We start from the raw sequence: 13,569 nt of genomic DNA on the forward strand, positions 1-13,569 counted from the left end.
GAATGCTTGTTACCCACTTTGAAAATGATGCTGAATTGTCTTTTAAATCTAACAGTTACAACAAAAATACATGACTTAATTTTTGGTTTTTTAAAACAGTCTTTTACGAGCTTTTTTATGTAATGGACAAACATCTACTATAAATCTTTTATTTTTTTTAACACACTCCGACACAGTGGTCATGAGGATTGTAATGTCCTCCGTATTTTTTCTTTCATCTAGAGATTACTGACAATACTGTTGAATGTTCTAACATGAAGTCAGTGCATTGGGACAACTTCACTTGTGCAGCCTCAAGAGGCTCAGTATCTCTACAAATGGGTGGATGCTCTCTTTTGAATGTATTTTTGCTACCTGAAGATAATTTTGTTGTCTTTACCACCTCCATGTCACCAGCGTCACTAGCTGTGCATTCCCTCTTTCCTCCCCACAGAGCTCTGCTTGCCATAGGGATTGTGTAGATGTTCCTTAATCCGTATTAGGCAAAGTCAGCCTGGCTAGTTTAGCAGCTGGTGAAGATAGTCTGAGCTAATCTGCATGCTGTTGCCTGAACTGGAGAGTGCTTACATGACCTCTTCCACTGACAGAGCTGTGGAGGCTCTAATGGGCTGAACTGGGGTGGTAACCTCTTTAATCAGACCACCTGTTTAAAAAAATGAATTTGTCTGCTGCCTGTGTTACTTTATTTTGGAGACTGAGTGCTTGTCACGTTGCAGATAATGTTAGCTACTGTTTTGAATTGAGTTAGGCTATGCTAGGCTGCGTTTACAGCACTTGTTGCATTGATAATACGCGGGCTTTTTCAGCCCTCTGCCATTCTTAGGCAGGAATAGAATTTCTGTGTCTGAAAACAGGGCACAAAAGCCCGCTTTAACGTTTTATTTAAGGGGACTGTTGAAAAGTCCAACCTTAACGACAGGCTCTGATGATAATTCTCCACTTCAGTGTTGCTAACATGAAAATGTTAAAGACTTTTGATCACAGATCATAAGCACAAAAACAAAATTTGAGTTTTTCCCAGTGTATTGATGCAGGCTACTGGAAAAAAGTCACAGATCTTTTAGTGTTTGCTTTTCAGAGGCATGCACTGTATATCTAGAAAAATTGCTCTGTAGGTTCTGTTTCTACAGTATTTTGCATTATAAAGAAGGACATTGTGTGGCTCATTGCAAAAACAGTAGCTTTAGTCTTTAATTTGCCCTGCCTTGTTCTGCAGGCTTTTTTGTTAATAATGAATAGGTGAATTTAATTTGCTGTGGTGGAATGTTTTCCTCTTACATAATGTCTACACGTGTAGTCATTTGACGATAATCTATTTGGCCTTAATATTAATTGAGTTTCTGTGCTCATTTTCAGATGGGAGGATTAGAAGGAGCCATCAAGCTGCACTTTTTTATGCACTTCTGTATATAGCTCCAGATACAGTTGTTTAGTTACTTTGGGGTGTCAAGTTCAACGTACTTCTAGAATAGCATGCTTATAATTGTAAATAAAGGATGTTTTGGGACATTTCTGGGCTTGCTTCTGTGTCATTTTAGTTGATATCTTAGTACTGAGTATAACTGTCTTGAATGATACTACCTAGTTAGTAGCTTCTTTTATTAAACAGCTAACTTTCTTTTTTTTTTTTTTTTTTTGTTAGAGCATGTTGGTGCGCTGGATGCCCAAAATATTGTAGCTGTGTCATGTGGAGAAGCCCACACTCTTGCATTAAATGACAAGGGTCAGGTATATGCTTGGGGTCTGGCTACTGATGGACAGCTTGGCTTGCCAGGAACAGAGGAATGCGTCAGAGTACCCAGGTTAATATTAATTAGTATGTAATAAGTTATGTTTTTTGGGGAAAAAAAGTGCTTAAGTTCCATTGGTTAAGCTATTCTGCTGTTACAATTAAAAAAGCACATTAGTGTATTTTAGCTGTGGCACTTGCATGCTGTAGACAGTTTCCTTTCTCAAAAAGTCAGCTTATGTGAGAAGTGTGTGATGGGTTTGGTTTGGTCTTGGGTTCTGTTTTGTTTTTTTTTTTTTCTTTAATAGTCATCTACTAAGAATGAGAGTTATGTTAGGAAAGTAGGATGGGTATTTCAAGAATGTAAATGGGGATTGACAACTGCCATTTAAAAGAAGTTAAAGAGAAGTAGAATGTTAAACTTTCAAAACCGGTTGTGGGAGTAGGTTTGAGGAAGGTATGTTTGTGATCTGATTTTGTCCTTCAGTTTTCACCCTAAATTTTTTTTTAGCTGAGATCAAGTGATATGCCTTCTAGTTATAAAAATGAATGGTATCCAGATTCATTTGCTTGTTTTCAGGATGCTGTAAGCATTCCAGCTAGCTGAAGTTCATATTTTTACTGTGATGAATAGATTCACTGAAATCAGTGCAACTGTCTGTAGCAGAAAGTTTGTATATTTGCAAGCTGGAGGCTTTTTCTAATTTTGTATTTTACGTAAGCAAAAGACACATGAAAGTTACAATTCCTTGGAACATTAGTATTCATAACTTCATTGTGGCTATCTGTGACATGTCTAAATATGAAAGACATAAATAACTAATAGAAAGGGTTTTTTATTCCTGTATCAAATTTAAAAGCCCACAGGCCTTTTAGAAAGTCCTGGTTTTCTCATCAGAACTTGAAGGCATACTAGATTTAATTCACATTTGTATGTACTTGCAACTTCTTTCTATTATTGTGCAATACTTAATAGCTCTGTAAATGGAAGTTTTGATTGAAGTTAGTGTTGGTAGAGATGAAAAATTGAGTGTTCAACTTTATTCAGTCTTTAATATTGATAGAAAATGATTGTAAAACCATTTTTCTATTGGACACTAGAAAGTAGGGATCATTTTCTTCTTGCATCCAGTATTAATTTCTTCCACTCACCTGTGTGACATCTCCTTCCTAGCACATGAACCTCCCTAATTCTTCATTTCTAATTAAAGTTACAATATTGAAATTAGTTTCATATATACTTCAGTGAAAAGGATTCACTTATTGTATATTATTACCCTTTGGTGTGACTTTGTTTCATACCGTGGCCTAGTAGCTTAATTCTTTCTCTGTTTTCTTATTCCAATAGAAATATTAAAAGCTTATCAGAGATCCAAATTGTTCAAGTTGCTTGTGGTTATTATCACTCGCTAGCACTCTCAAAAGGTAAGCCAAATTCTTTTGAAGCTTTGTGTACATTCCTACCAGGTAATTCTAAAGGTTTCAACATTTATTTTGTCTTTTTTTAAAACGTGCTACTGCTTAACACAGATGGGATTTCAGGTTGGTGGGGAAGTGTAATTTAACAATGGAAGCTTGAATGTAACAAATTTGAAAAAAAACCAACCCACAAACAAATGTTGGGCTGTGCTGCTTTTTCTTCTTATGCTTTTTTGCTTTTTATCATCTTGCTTTCATGTTTCCTTTTAAAATTCATTTTTGTTTCTCTCCTTTTTCTGGTCCCCTTTCTTTTTCATCCTGCTAGCATGCCATTTTGTCACTAGTCTAGAAGTCACAGGTTAAAATAGTTACTGAGGCTTTCACATGATGACTTCCTTGTCAGCTTTTCTATTGGAAAGTCTGTTTTATTGGTGCTTCTGTAGTTAAAATTTAACGTCACATCATAACCCACTTTTTGAAAGGTTTAAACGTGTCTTCAAAGTTTTTCTAGAGCTGTGAGAACATACTTAGTTGGCCTCACTTGTATAAGAATATTGCATGTCTGGTTTGTATAGCTCTCCAGAGAGGAGTGTGAATTTAAATCTGTTGCCTCTTTGTTTCTTTGTGACAAAGCAGAGTTGTGGCCAAAACTTAGGTTTGCAAGAAGTGGCTGCTGGACAGGGTTAATGGAAATAGAAACTCAAAGCAAAAATTCCTGAAAGATTGTAGTCTGACAGTGTTTCTTAACACTGTTTGAAATGTAAACTAAACAAGCTGTGGGGAGGGAGGCATTAATTATATCCTGAATGTATTTGTTGGGTTTTTTTTCTTTAAATACAACAGTTTATACTGACTGTATGTGCCTTGATCCTTTGTGTGACTTTTTGTGGGCTCATACTGAGTTTTCTGTGCTGTTATGTATTCCCAAGCATCTTTACCATTACAACCTAGTGAGGGTCTGTTGTTTTCAGGACAGGCAGAGATTTACAAATAACCCTTTGCCTGGGTTAAGATGAGCAGTAGAGTGTGGGGAGTGTCAGAATTGTGCTAAGTGTTCTGTTGATCAAAGGTGCAAGAATATAATAGGAGTTTATACTTTAAAATTCACTTAAGTGTTTTAAATAGTTATAAGCTGCAAGTACAGCATCACCATCCTGTTGCCAGTTCACAGATTTGCAGCTCTATGGTTCTGGTTTTCATGTGCGTTGTAGGGTGGGGTTTTGTTGGGGTTTTTTCTGATAGCAAGGATTTCTGCAAGTTCTCTTACAATGTAGCAAGGTTATGGTCTTAAAAATAGACCCCCATAGGGAGGAAAATGGGATGAACTTAACTTGAATTGGGCATTTTGAGAGGAGACTTTGTCCTATCTTCAGATCTACGTATGGGATATTGAACAGATGGATTAGTTCATGTGATAAATGATTGGCATAGGATTTCTTTGGTGTTAGGAAGATTGTTTTGTATTAAAGTAATGGTTTGGGGCTTTTTTTTGGGTTGTTTTTTGTTTTGTTTTTTTTGTGTCTGGTTGGGTTTGGCTTGGTGGTTGTTGTTTAAATAAATACATAAAATCTGAGAGACCTGTACCCCAGGGGATGGGTTTCATTGTTTCCCATCTTGATAAAACTGTTACTGGAAAGATGGAGGTAGGAGACATAGGTAATGTTACTGTTTGAAATGTATCACATCAGCAAAAGGAGAATGTCTTTGTAATAAGGTGGTGATCTTCAGGATAGTCAATACCTTGGCAAAACATTGGTTGTTCAGTAGAACATTTTATTTTGGAGGCAATCTTAATATAAATAGCTCTAATTGTGATTTCTTCAAAATGTTTTTTCTTTATAAGGCATCAAATGACACTGTAAATTTTGTGCTTCATTGATCATTAATATTTTACAATTTAAAGTATGTCATTTAAATTGTATGTGAAAATTAAGTATGTTGCTCTACAAAAGCTTAAATGAGCCTTGTGATTGGAAATTGGAAATTTTTGCATGTTCAGTATTCAACTTCAGCAAGATCTCTGTATAAAACTATATGCAGTAGTGGAACTTCCAATGGAACAGCGTCTTGCTTTGTAATAACTGAACTCAGTTTATCTAACACTATTGAAACAAGGATGTTAAGAGCAATTTTGGGGGTTTAAAATGTGATTTAAATACTTTCAGTCCGATTAAATATTTGTGTTGAATGTCTGCAAATTACACAAACGCTTAGCTTCAGAAGTCAGTAATTGTATACATTTTCCAACTCGCAAATATTTGTAGAGTAACTGTCTTAACTTTTAGCTTTTCTAACAGTAAATAAACTTTATATAATTAAACTATATTAATTGTATTTCTTGGTTTTGGTTTTTTTTCCCCTTTAAACAGGAAGTGAAGTGTTTTCCTGGGGACAGAATAAATATGGCCAGTTGGGCTTAGGTTATGAGTATAAAAAACAAAACTCGCCACATGTGATTAAATCTCTGCTGGGAATCCCTTTTGCACAAATTGCAGCAGGAGGAGCTCATAGTTTTGTACTAACTCTTTCTGGAGCCATTTTTGGATGGGGACGCAATAAATTTGGGCAGCTGGGTCTTAATGATGATAATGGTAAGTAAACATTACTGCAGTAAAATTTCAGGCTGAAGGTCCCGGTTTGTGGATGTAAAGACATTCCTAGAAAAGGAGCAGACAGAACAAACCTTTCTTGAATATTGTTGGAGTGTGCTGATGTCGTGTGAGGGCGCATAAGGAAGACACAGAGGTTTTTTTTTCCTCAGCTGTTTTGTAGTGAAAATTCTGAGTGTTACGTTGAAGTTCTAGCCTGCTTGGTTTTCTTTCCCTCTTCTAGACTTTTCTGTGACTTAAACTTTCTGAATGTGATTGAATTAAAGTACTGTGCAGCTGTTACAGTTTGAACTGAATCTTAGGTAGATGAAATAGCTTGACAAAACCAGTAATCCATCAAAACTACTCGGTTGTGCTTAGAGGACACATGTAAGGCATCTTAAATCGTTTTCTTACTGGCATGTGGGTATCTGCCTGCCTTAGGCCACTTCTGATAATCATTCATGATTTTTAGCGAACCATTTCCAAAATTCCCTCTGCTAGGTTGTTGATGCTCATTAATGATTTTAAACAAGTGGTTAGGTTAGACAAAAAATGGTTTCTTTGTTGGTTGTGTTATGTTACACGCACGCTATCTGTGCACAGGGTGCCAAGGTGGGAATGTATGCTGTCAGGTTTAGTATTGAATAATCGATAGCTAGTTTCATGAATTTGAATTTTCTCACTGCTTCATTGTTGTCAACACCATTTAAAATTAGAAAAATGTGTTGTAGCTAAAATGTGTGTCTGAATTGATGCTTTAAATCTGGTCACACTGATGTAATAAGAAAATTACACATACTTTTCAGAAATCAGATTTTGGCGGGAGACATCAAGTTGCTTCTGCATATTCTTTGGAATGTATGTGACCTCAGTGTTCTATATAGCATCACGTTTCAGTAAAATCCCTTTTTTACCAGGCACCTTGGTGTACCTCACAAATTCTAAGACATTAGTGTTAACACTTTAAAAAATTGCCTTTGCGCAACTGGATGACCCAGTTGATTGGTTCTGGTGATGGAGGGAGGTTAGTTGTGCTTCCTAATTTTTCAGTATTCCTTTCTATTACACATTTAGTAATACTGAACTATGACCAACTGTTAACAACTTGTAGGAATATTTTAAAAACATGAAACACATAAACAACTCAAACCAGCTGTTCTTTTCTCGTGGCCGTCATGATTTATGTATTCTCGTGATCCTGTCCAGTGAAAATGAGACTATTTGCTATAAAGTATTTCAGTATAGTAGTGTCTCTGTTTTTCCGTGATAGCACTTCTGTCTCAGAGATACATAAACTCTGTCACAATGATTGCATTACGCTATCAAATTCAAAGTGCTTGTTTGACTAGAACGGCACTAGAATAAATAAGCAAAACTATTTGTTTTCTGATTTTGATTTTCAAAATAAGTGATCTGCTGCTGTGTTAAACCTTTCAGACAGGTATGTTCCTACGCTGCTAAAGTCATTGAGAACTCAGAAGGTTGTTCATATATGTTGTGGAGAAGATCATACTGCTGCCCTTACAAAGGTACAATATTCAAATTTAAATTACTTGTTTTTTTAATGCATACAGTTTTTGGAGAATATGCTACCTGAATAGGAAATTAGAAACAAAATTCTGCATAAAATTTCTTCAAGATTTATTGGATGAGGTTCAGGAAACACTGGAAGAATGGTTAAATATTTGAAAAAACTTAGCAAATACAATAAATCTTTCAGTAGTTTTAAATTTTTGACAGATTTGGTGAAATTGAGCATACAAAATACAGCGGTTTTTTATATAACAATTCTGTTTCTTTATTAAAATTACACAGATACTGAAATTTGCATTAGTGTATCCTAAAGAGATTAGCTGTTTTCTGGGCATAACACCTCTAGCATTGCTGTTACCACTGATCAGACCCGAGTTAATTTTTAATTGAAATTAAATGCTGGGGGGATTGGTGTTTGTGGTTGGTTGAAGTTTTCTTACTAAATTGCTATTTGTTGCTGTGGTGGGCTGACTCTGGCTGGATGCCAGGTGCCCAGAGCTGCTCTATCACTCCCTTCCTCAGCTGGGCAGGGGAGAGAAAATACAGGGAAGGGCTCCTGGGTAGAGATAAGGATGGGGAGATCACTCAGTTGCTGTCACAGGCTTGGGGAAATTAATTTAACTTACGGCCAGTCGAAAGTCAGAGTAGGGTGATGAGAAATAAAACTAAATCTTAAAACACCTTCCCCCATCCTTCCCGTCTTCCTGGAGTCAACCTCACTCCCAGCTACTCTGCTCCCTGCCCCGAGCGGCACAGGGTGGTGAGGAAAGGGCCCTGTGGTCAGTCTGTCACTGTCTCTGCCGCTCCTTCCCCCTCGCACTCTGCCCTGCTCCAGCCTGGGGCCTTCCCACAGGGCACAGTCCTCCATGAACATCTCCAGCGTGGGTCCTTCCCATGGGCTGCAGTTCTTCACACCCTGCTCCAGCGTGGGTCCCTGGTGGGGTCCCCAGCCCGGCCAGGAACCCTGCCCCAGCCCAGGCTCCTCTCCCCATGGGGCCAACAGGCCCTGCCAGGAGCTGCTCCAGCATGGGCTGCCCATAGGTCACAGCCTCCTCTGGGCATACTCCTGCGCCAATGTGGGGTCCTCCACGGGCTGCAGGGGGAGATCTGCTCCACCGCTAACCTCCATGGGCTGAGGGGCACAGCTGGCTTCACTGCGAGCTGCTGCGTGGGAGTGTCTGACCCCGCACCTGGAGCACCCCCCTGCCACCTCCTGCACTGACCTGGGGGGCTGCAGGGCTGCTGCTCTCACTCCTCTCTTCCATCTGCTGTTGCATAGTAGTTATTAACATACTGTTAGCAAACCAACAGAAGAAACTGAAGATTTAATCCACTAGTGAGTATTACAGTTTGAGGTTCTTAGGAAAAGTTGGTCATTTATTTCAAGGCCAATTTGGAAAAAAAACCTGTATTCTGTGTCAGCACGGCGTATTCATGCAGAGGCGTAGGAGCTGACTGAGAGCTGAAATGTATCAAATTGCCTTATACATAACTGTTGGCTAAAGGCTTTATTTGGAGTCTTAAATTTTTAAATTTAATCTGGAAACTTTTAGGAGCAACACAGAATGTATAAAGCTAGTGCTTTCTCACCCTCATTTAAGTGATGAATAGTATATTTCGAGCATCAAGTGGTAAGTACCTCTGTTTTGTGGTGGGTAAAGCAATACATACCTGCTTATCTTTAAATGATCGACTCCTGTACTTTAATTTCTTTGTTTTGTTAGTTGGATTAGACTTCAACATTTATGTATAAATTATTATTTATTAATTCTTTGATGTTTCCTCTTGTTCATCGCTCTCAATAAAATATGTCAATTAATGAACAGAATATTTTGAGCTTACTACTGATAGCAGTAGAAAACAATTCTGGCTGATCAAGATTTGGGCAAGTGACTAAATACCCATTTAATGTCTGAATCTGTTGGATTGAGAATATTGTTGCAGAAGGCATTAGAATTTTGAAAGTAACTATTTTTAATGTTATATTTCTGATGAAAAAAAGAATCTGTGCTTATTTTTGGAAAATGTGTAGGGTTTTTTAATATGTTAGTTTGAATTTTTGCGCTGCAACAAGTTAAAAGCTGTTCTGAAGAATATGATCTGCCTCAGTGTTACCACACTTTTGTTGCTTATACAGGCTTAATTTTTTACAGTGAAAGGAAAAGACTGTTCACAAACAATTGCTTTTTGTCCTAATATATTCTCCTGCTTTGATGGGAAAGATGTGGCAACTTTGTCATCCTGAAATTGGTATTGATGTATTGTGCGAGGTTAGGGAAGTACAGAATATAAAGAAAACAGCAATCTGTAAATTAGGTTCTAAATGTTTTTCCCATTTTAATGTATAGAAGTTAACTCCAAACTTGCTTTAAAGCTGATGGACTTGATTAAGATACAGAATTTACTGTAAATGTTTCTAGAAATTATTTTTGTCACCCATTTGTGTGTAGCTCCTTTTTTCCTTACATGTTAGGCCTTGCAGAATGAGGGGTCTTGGTTTATCTCTTTTTGTAAACAGTACTGAGTACACGTGCAAGCATTCTTCAGGTCCTTCTGATGTTCAGGAAAACCTGTCACTGTTTGTTATCCTGATACAGTGAATGAGGCTGTTGGTTTTTCTCAGTGGATGCTGCCATTTTAATTGTGATTTCCAGCAGAGGTCCAGTCTGATGCAGGGTGGAATTGAAAGAAACAGCTTTACAATTTCAAAACTTTTGAAAATGGCAAGTTTTGAAGTTGTAGTAAGGTAATTTGTATAATTTCTGAAAATGTTTCTGATTTAACATTCTTCTGTTAAAGTTTTTGGTTAATTTCTTGATTAAATTAATCAAAAACACTTAAAAAATTTCCTTCTGAAAATGTTGACGTTTTCTGGTTCCTTAAGCTTTCAAATAACGAAGCTGACTATTTCAGTCATACTCTGCATCATCTGCCTGAGGAGGGCAGCTTCCTATTTGGTAATTGCTCTAAAATTTACTTTGACTTTTAAATTGTGAATATATACTTCTTTTCGTAGTGTGAGTTTATATTATATAATATATTATATTTCATTGTAGTTCATCAACTATTTTTTTATGTAGTTCATCAACTGTATCGGGGGTCCTCAAACTACGGCCCGTGGGCCAGATATGATCCCCCAGGGTCCTCAATCCGGCCCCCGGTACTTACAGACCCCGGGGGTTGGGGGCAGGGGGGGGGAACCAAGCAGCCACAGATGACGGCCTGCCACTTCATCCGCGCACCAGCCCCCTGTTTAAAAAGTTTCAGGACCCCTGAACTATATAATAGGTCCTTGATGAACTATTGTAGTTCATCAAGAAAACTGGAAAAGAGGAAAAAGGAGGGTTAATATCTATTGACACAAATTGATGGCAGGACTAATGTGTAATAATACGGAAATTACAAGAACACAATTTAACATGAGTAAGGTAATACTTGATAGCTGTGCCACATTTTGATAACTGCAATTAACTTGTGACCTTTTTGTGTCTCCGGGCCCTCTTGTGCATGTATATTTTCTCCTTTCCCCACATTTCCAGAATCATCAGACAAGGAGCTTTATGAAACCCCTATTTCTGTTAAGTTTCTTCTTCTGAGATATATTGTCATTTTAATGCAAATAATTTATTTGTTTAGGAAGGTGGGGTTTTTACATTTGGAGCTGGAGGCTATGGTCAGTTGGGTCATAACTCTACCAGCCATGAGATAAACCCAAGGAAAGTTTTTGAACTTATGGGAAGTGTTGTCACGCAAATCACATGTGGCAGGTAAGGGCTATTCTATGCTAGTGCTGTGAATCTTACGAATAACTTGTTTTGTATGAAACTTCATGTATATTGCAATATGAAGTGAGGTTTTTCTTACCCTTTGTGGTTAGGAAAGACAAGATGGTCTCTAATAAAAGATATTTAGACACCTTACTGGGATTCTAAAAACATTCAGCAGAAAACTAAAGGAAGTTACGAGTATTATTATGAGAGGCTATGATTTTCTGAACTGGAAGTGTGAATAACCAGTGAGAAGGTGTTGTTTACTGCTGTCACTTTATCATTTCCTATTAAAGAACAAGTGTGTTTGTGGAGGTACATGAGCATCACTGAGGATAAGAGTAAAATTTGGAACCATAACTTGTTTTATACGATACCTGTAATTCTGTATGGCACTTCAGTTCCTAGTGGGTTTTTATTGCATATATTACAATAGCACCCAAGAAATTGGAAAAATTCCCAGCACACATGAAAATGCTCTTGTCCAAAGAACTGCATTCTAAGATGACAAAATGAGGGAGGCAACATAATTTTAAGAGAAGGGCACACTTTATTATTTGGGTTCAAGAATATATGGATGTAAACCAGTCTTTTTAGCAGTTTTGTTGACATTGAGTGGACCCATTCCCTTTTAATTGTGTATATAAATTCAATACTGGTTCTTCCCAGACTCTTAGAATTGAGAAGGATGGGAGGGAAAAGGAGATGCAGCCAATCTGGTAGAAACTTCAAATTCGTGAATGTCCAGAGATAGGCTGTGACAGCCAGGCTGTGGTGAAGCAGGGGTTCAAGGCAGAACTTGGCATCTTCATTCCACGAACTTTTTAGTGGAAATGGGATACTGCCTATTGCAGCATAAATGGAGTATTGCCAGGGGCAGAGCATTGCCAGTAGAGGGGTGGCGTGTTTGATACTACAGGACCTTTAACACACTAACACAACTCTTAGGCTTGCCTGCACAAAGCATGTTATAATGCTTAGGTTTTCATTACTGAATTTTGTTTGCCCTAGGCAGCACACTACTGCATTTGTTCCTTCATCTGGAAGAATTTATTCTTTTGGACTCGGAGGTAACGGGCAGTTGGGTACAGGAACAACCAGTAATAGGAAAAGTCCCTTCACAGTAAAAGGAAACTGGCTCCCGTATAGTACTCAATGCCCGACAACCGCAGGTAAGCAACATCTGGCATATTTACTGCTGGATTCCTGCTCCTTTGTAGTGTCTTACAAATCTTGAGATTCAAACTAAATATGGGCTAGAATCACTTTCTCCCAAAGTTTGTTTCCCCTGTGCTCTGCTCCCTGAAGTCCATTTCTGCTGTAGGAGATACATGCTTACCTGTGCTGTTGCATAAGCTCCTTTGTTAGCACTAGAGCTAAAACTTAGAGGTGTTGGCATTTACCATTAAATTTAAAAATTTAATTGTGACTATTATATTAAGAACATCTGCTTCAGCAAGGTTATTTAATGAAGAAACCTTTTTCTAATTGAGTGTTGATTGCATTGTCTTAATCATTTCTCAGATTCACAGTTGCCTGTTTTTTATTCCTGTTGCAGACAGTGAGGAGTGTTATTGTGTAAAGAGAATTTTCTCTGGTGGGGACCAAAGTTTTGCACACTACTTTTATCCACAGGTAACAAATTAAATATACTTTGGTTCCAAAATCTGTCAGTTAAATTTTGGGTTTTCTGATGCATTTTAAGAGATTTTCATACTGAAGATGCATGACTACATTGTGAAGTTTGTTAGAGCAGTGTGGAAGCACGAGACACTAAGTCAGTTTAGCAGTTGGAAGACTTGGATCCAGTTATTGAGTGTTAGCTGTCAGTGAGCTCTTGAGGCTTTTTGGCATGAGCTCTTGAGGCTTTTTGGCATAAGCTTTTTTCCTGAGTGATGGATGCGTGCATTTTTTCTTTCATAAAGGAAAAGGGGATTTCTTCATAAGGGAAAAGCCTCAGTAGCTCCTGACTGCAGCTTTGCTACCTTCTGCTCTGCAGCCATTTTAGCATATCACAACGATGAGGAAACACAGAGCTTTTTGCTAAAAATTGTGGGTGATGACACAGTTTATGTGATAGGAATTTTATGCTAGTCTTACAGCTGAAGTTTTGAAAGGACAAGAATTGGTGTGTTAAAATTCTAGGATGGAAAAACAGTCTAGAAGGGCTTCAGAGTAAAAATGGCGATGTGGGAGTATGAGGGGAAAGGACATAATGTTAGAGGACGAGTTGGGAGGAAAAAAACAGGATGAAGATACATAGGACTGTTTCCATTATATCTCAGCCAGTATTAGACCACAGGGATTAATGAAGCATCAAGAGTTGAGTATGGGGGGGTGAAAACTAATTTGGACATGAAGAAAAACAGATTTTAGTGGGTAACATGTTGTCAAGAAAAACTGAGTACAGGTCAGGCTTGCAGCAAGCCTTTGCTCCTGGTTGTACAGAATCAACAATTTTTCTAGTTGTTTGGGGTTTTTTTTCTTCTTAATTCTGATTGAGTTGTGGTAATTATTGCTGTATTTGAGA

The 13,569-nt window shown here is 37.8% G+C and overlaps 1 protein-coding gene across 6 annotated transcripts in view; it reads left to right on the forward strand.

Annotated features, from left to right (window-relative positions):
- The window catches only part of HERC4 (HECT and RLD domain containing E3 ubiquitin protein ligase 4), a 44,435-nt gene that overhangs the window by 12,802 nt on the left and 18,064 nt on the right, over positions 1 to 13,569 (forward strand). For all 6 annotated transcript variants that reach the window (XM_055720271.1, XM_055720275.1, XM_055720269.1 and 3 more), the window contains exons 4-10: positions 1,643 to 1,802; positions 3,078 to 3,154; positions 5,518 to 5,739; positions 7,177 to 7,268; positions 10,909 to 11,039; positions 12,051 to 12,211; positions 12,598 to 12,674. In XM_055720271.1, coding sequence (XP_055576246.1) covers positions 1,643 to 1,802; positions 3,078 to 3,154; positions 5,518 to 5,739; positions 7,177 to 7,268; positions 10,909 to 11,039; positions 12,051 to 12,211; positions 12,598 to 12,674 — 920 coding nt within the window. The remainder of the gene's footprint in view (positions 1 to 1,642; positions 1,803 to 3,077; positions 3,155 to 5,517; positions 5,740 to 7,176; positions 7,269 to 10,908; positions 11,040 to 12,050; positions 12,212 to 12,597; positions 12,675 to 13,569) is intronic.

The sequence above is a fragment of the Falco cherrug genome, chromosome 9 (genome assembly GCF_023634085.1).
Source record: "Falco cherrug isolate bFalChe1 chromosome 9, bFalChe1.pri, whole genome shotgun sequence".
Lineage (NCBI taxonomy): Eukaryota > Metazoa > Chordata > Aves > Falconiformes > Falconidae > Falco > Falco cherrug.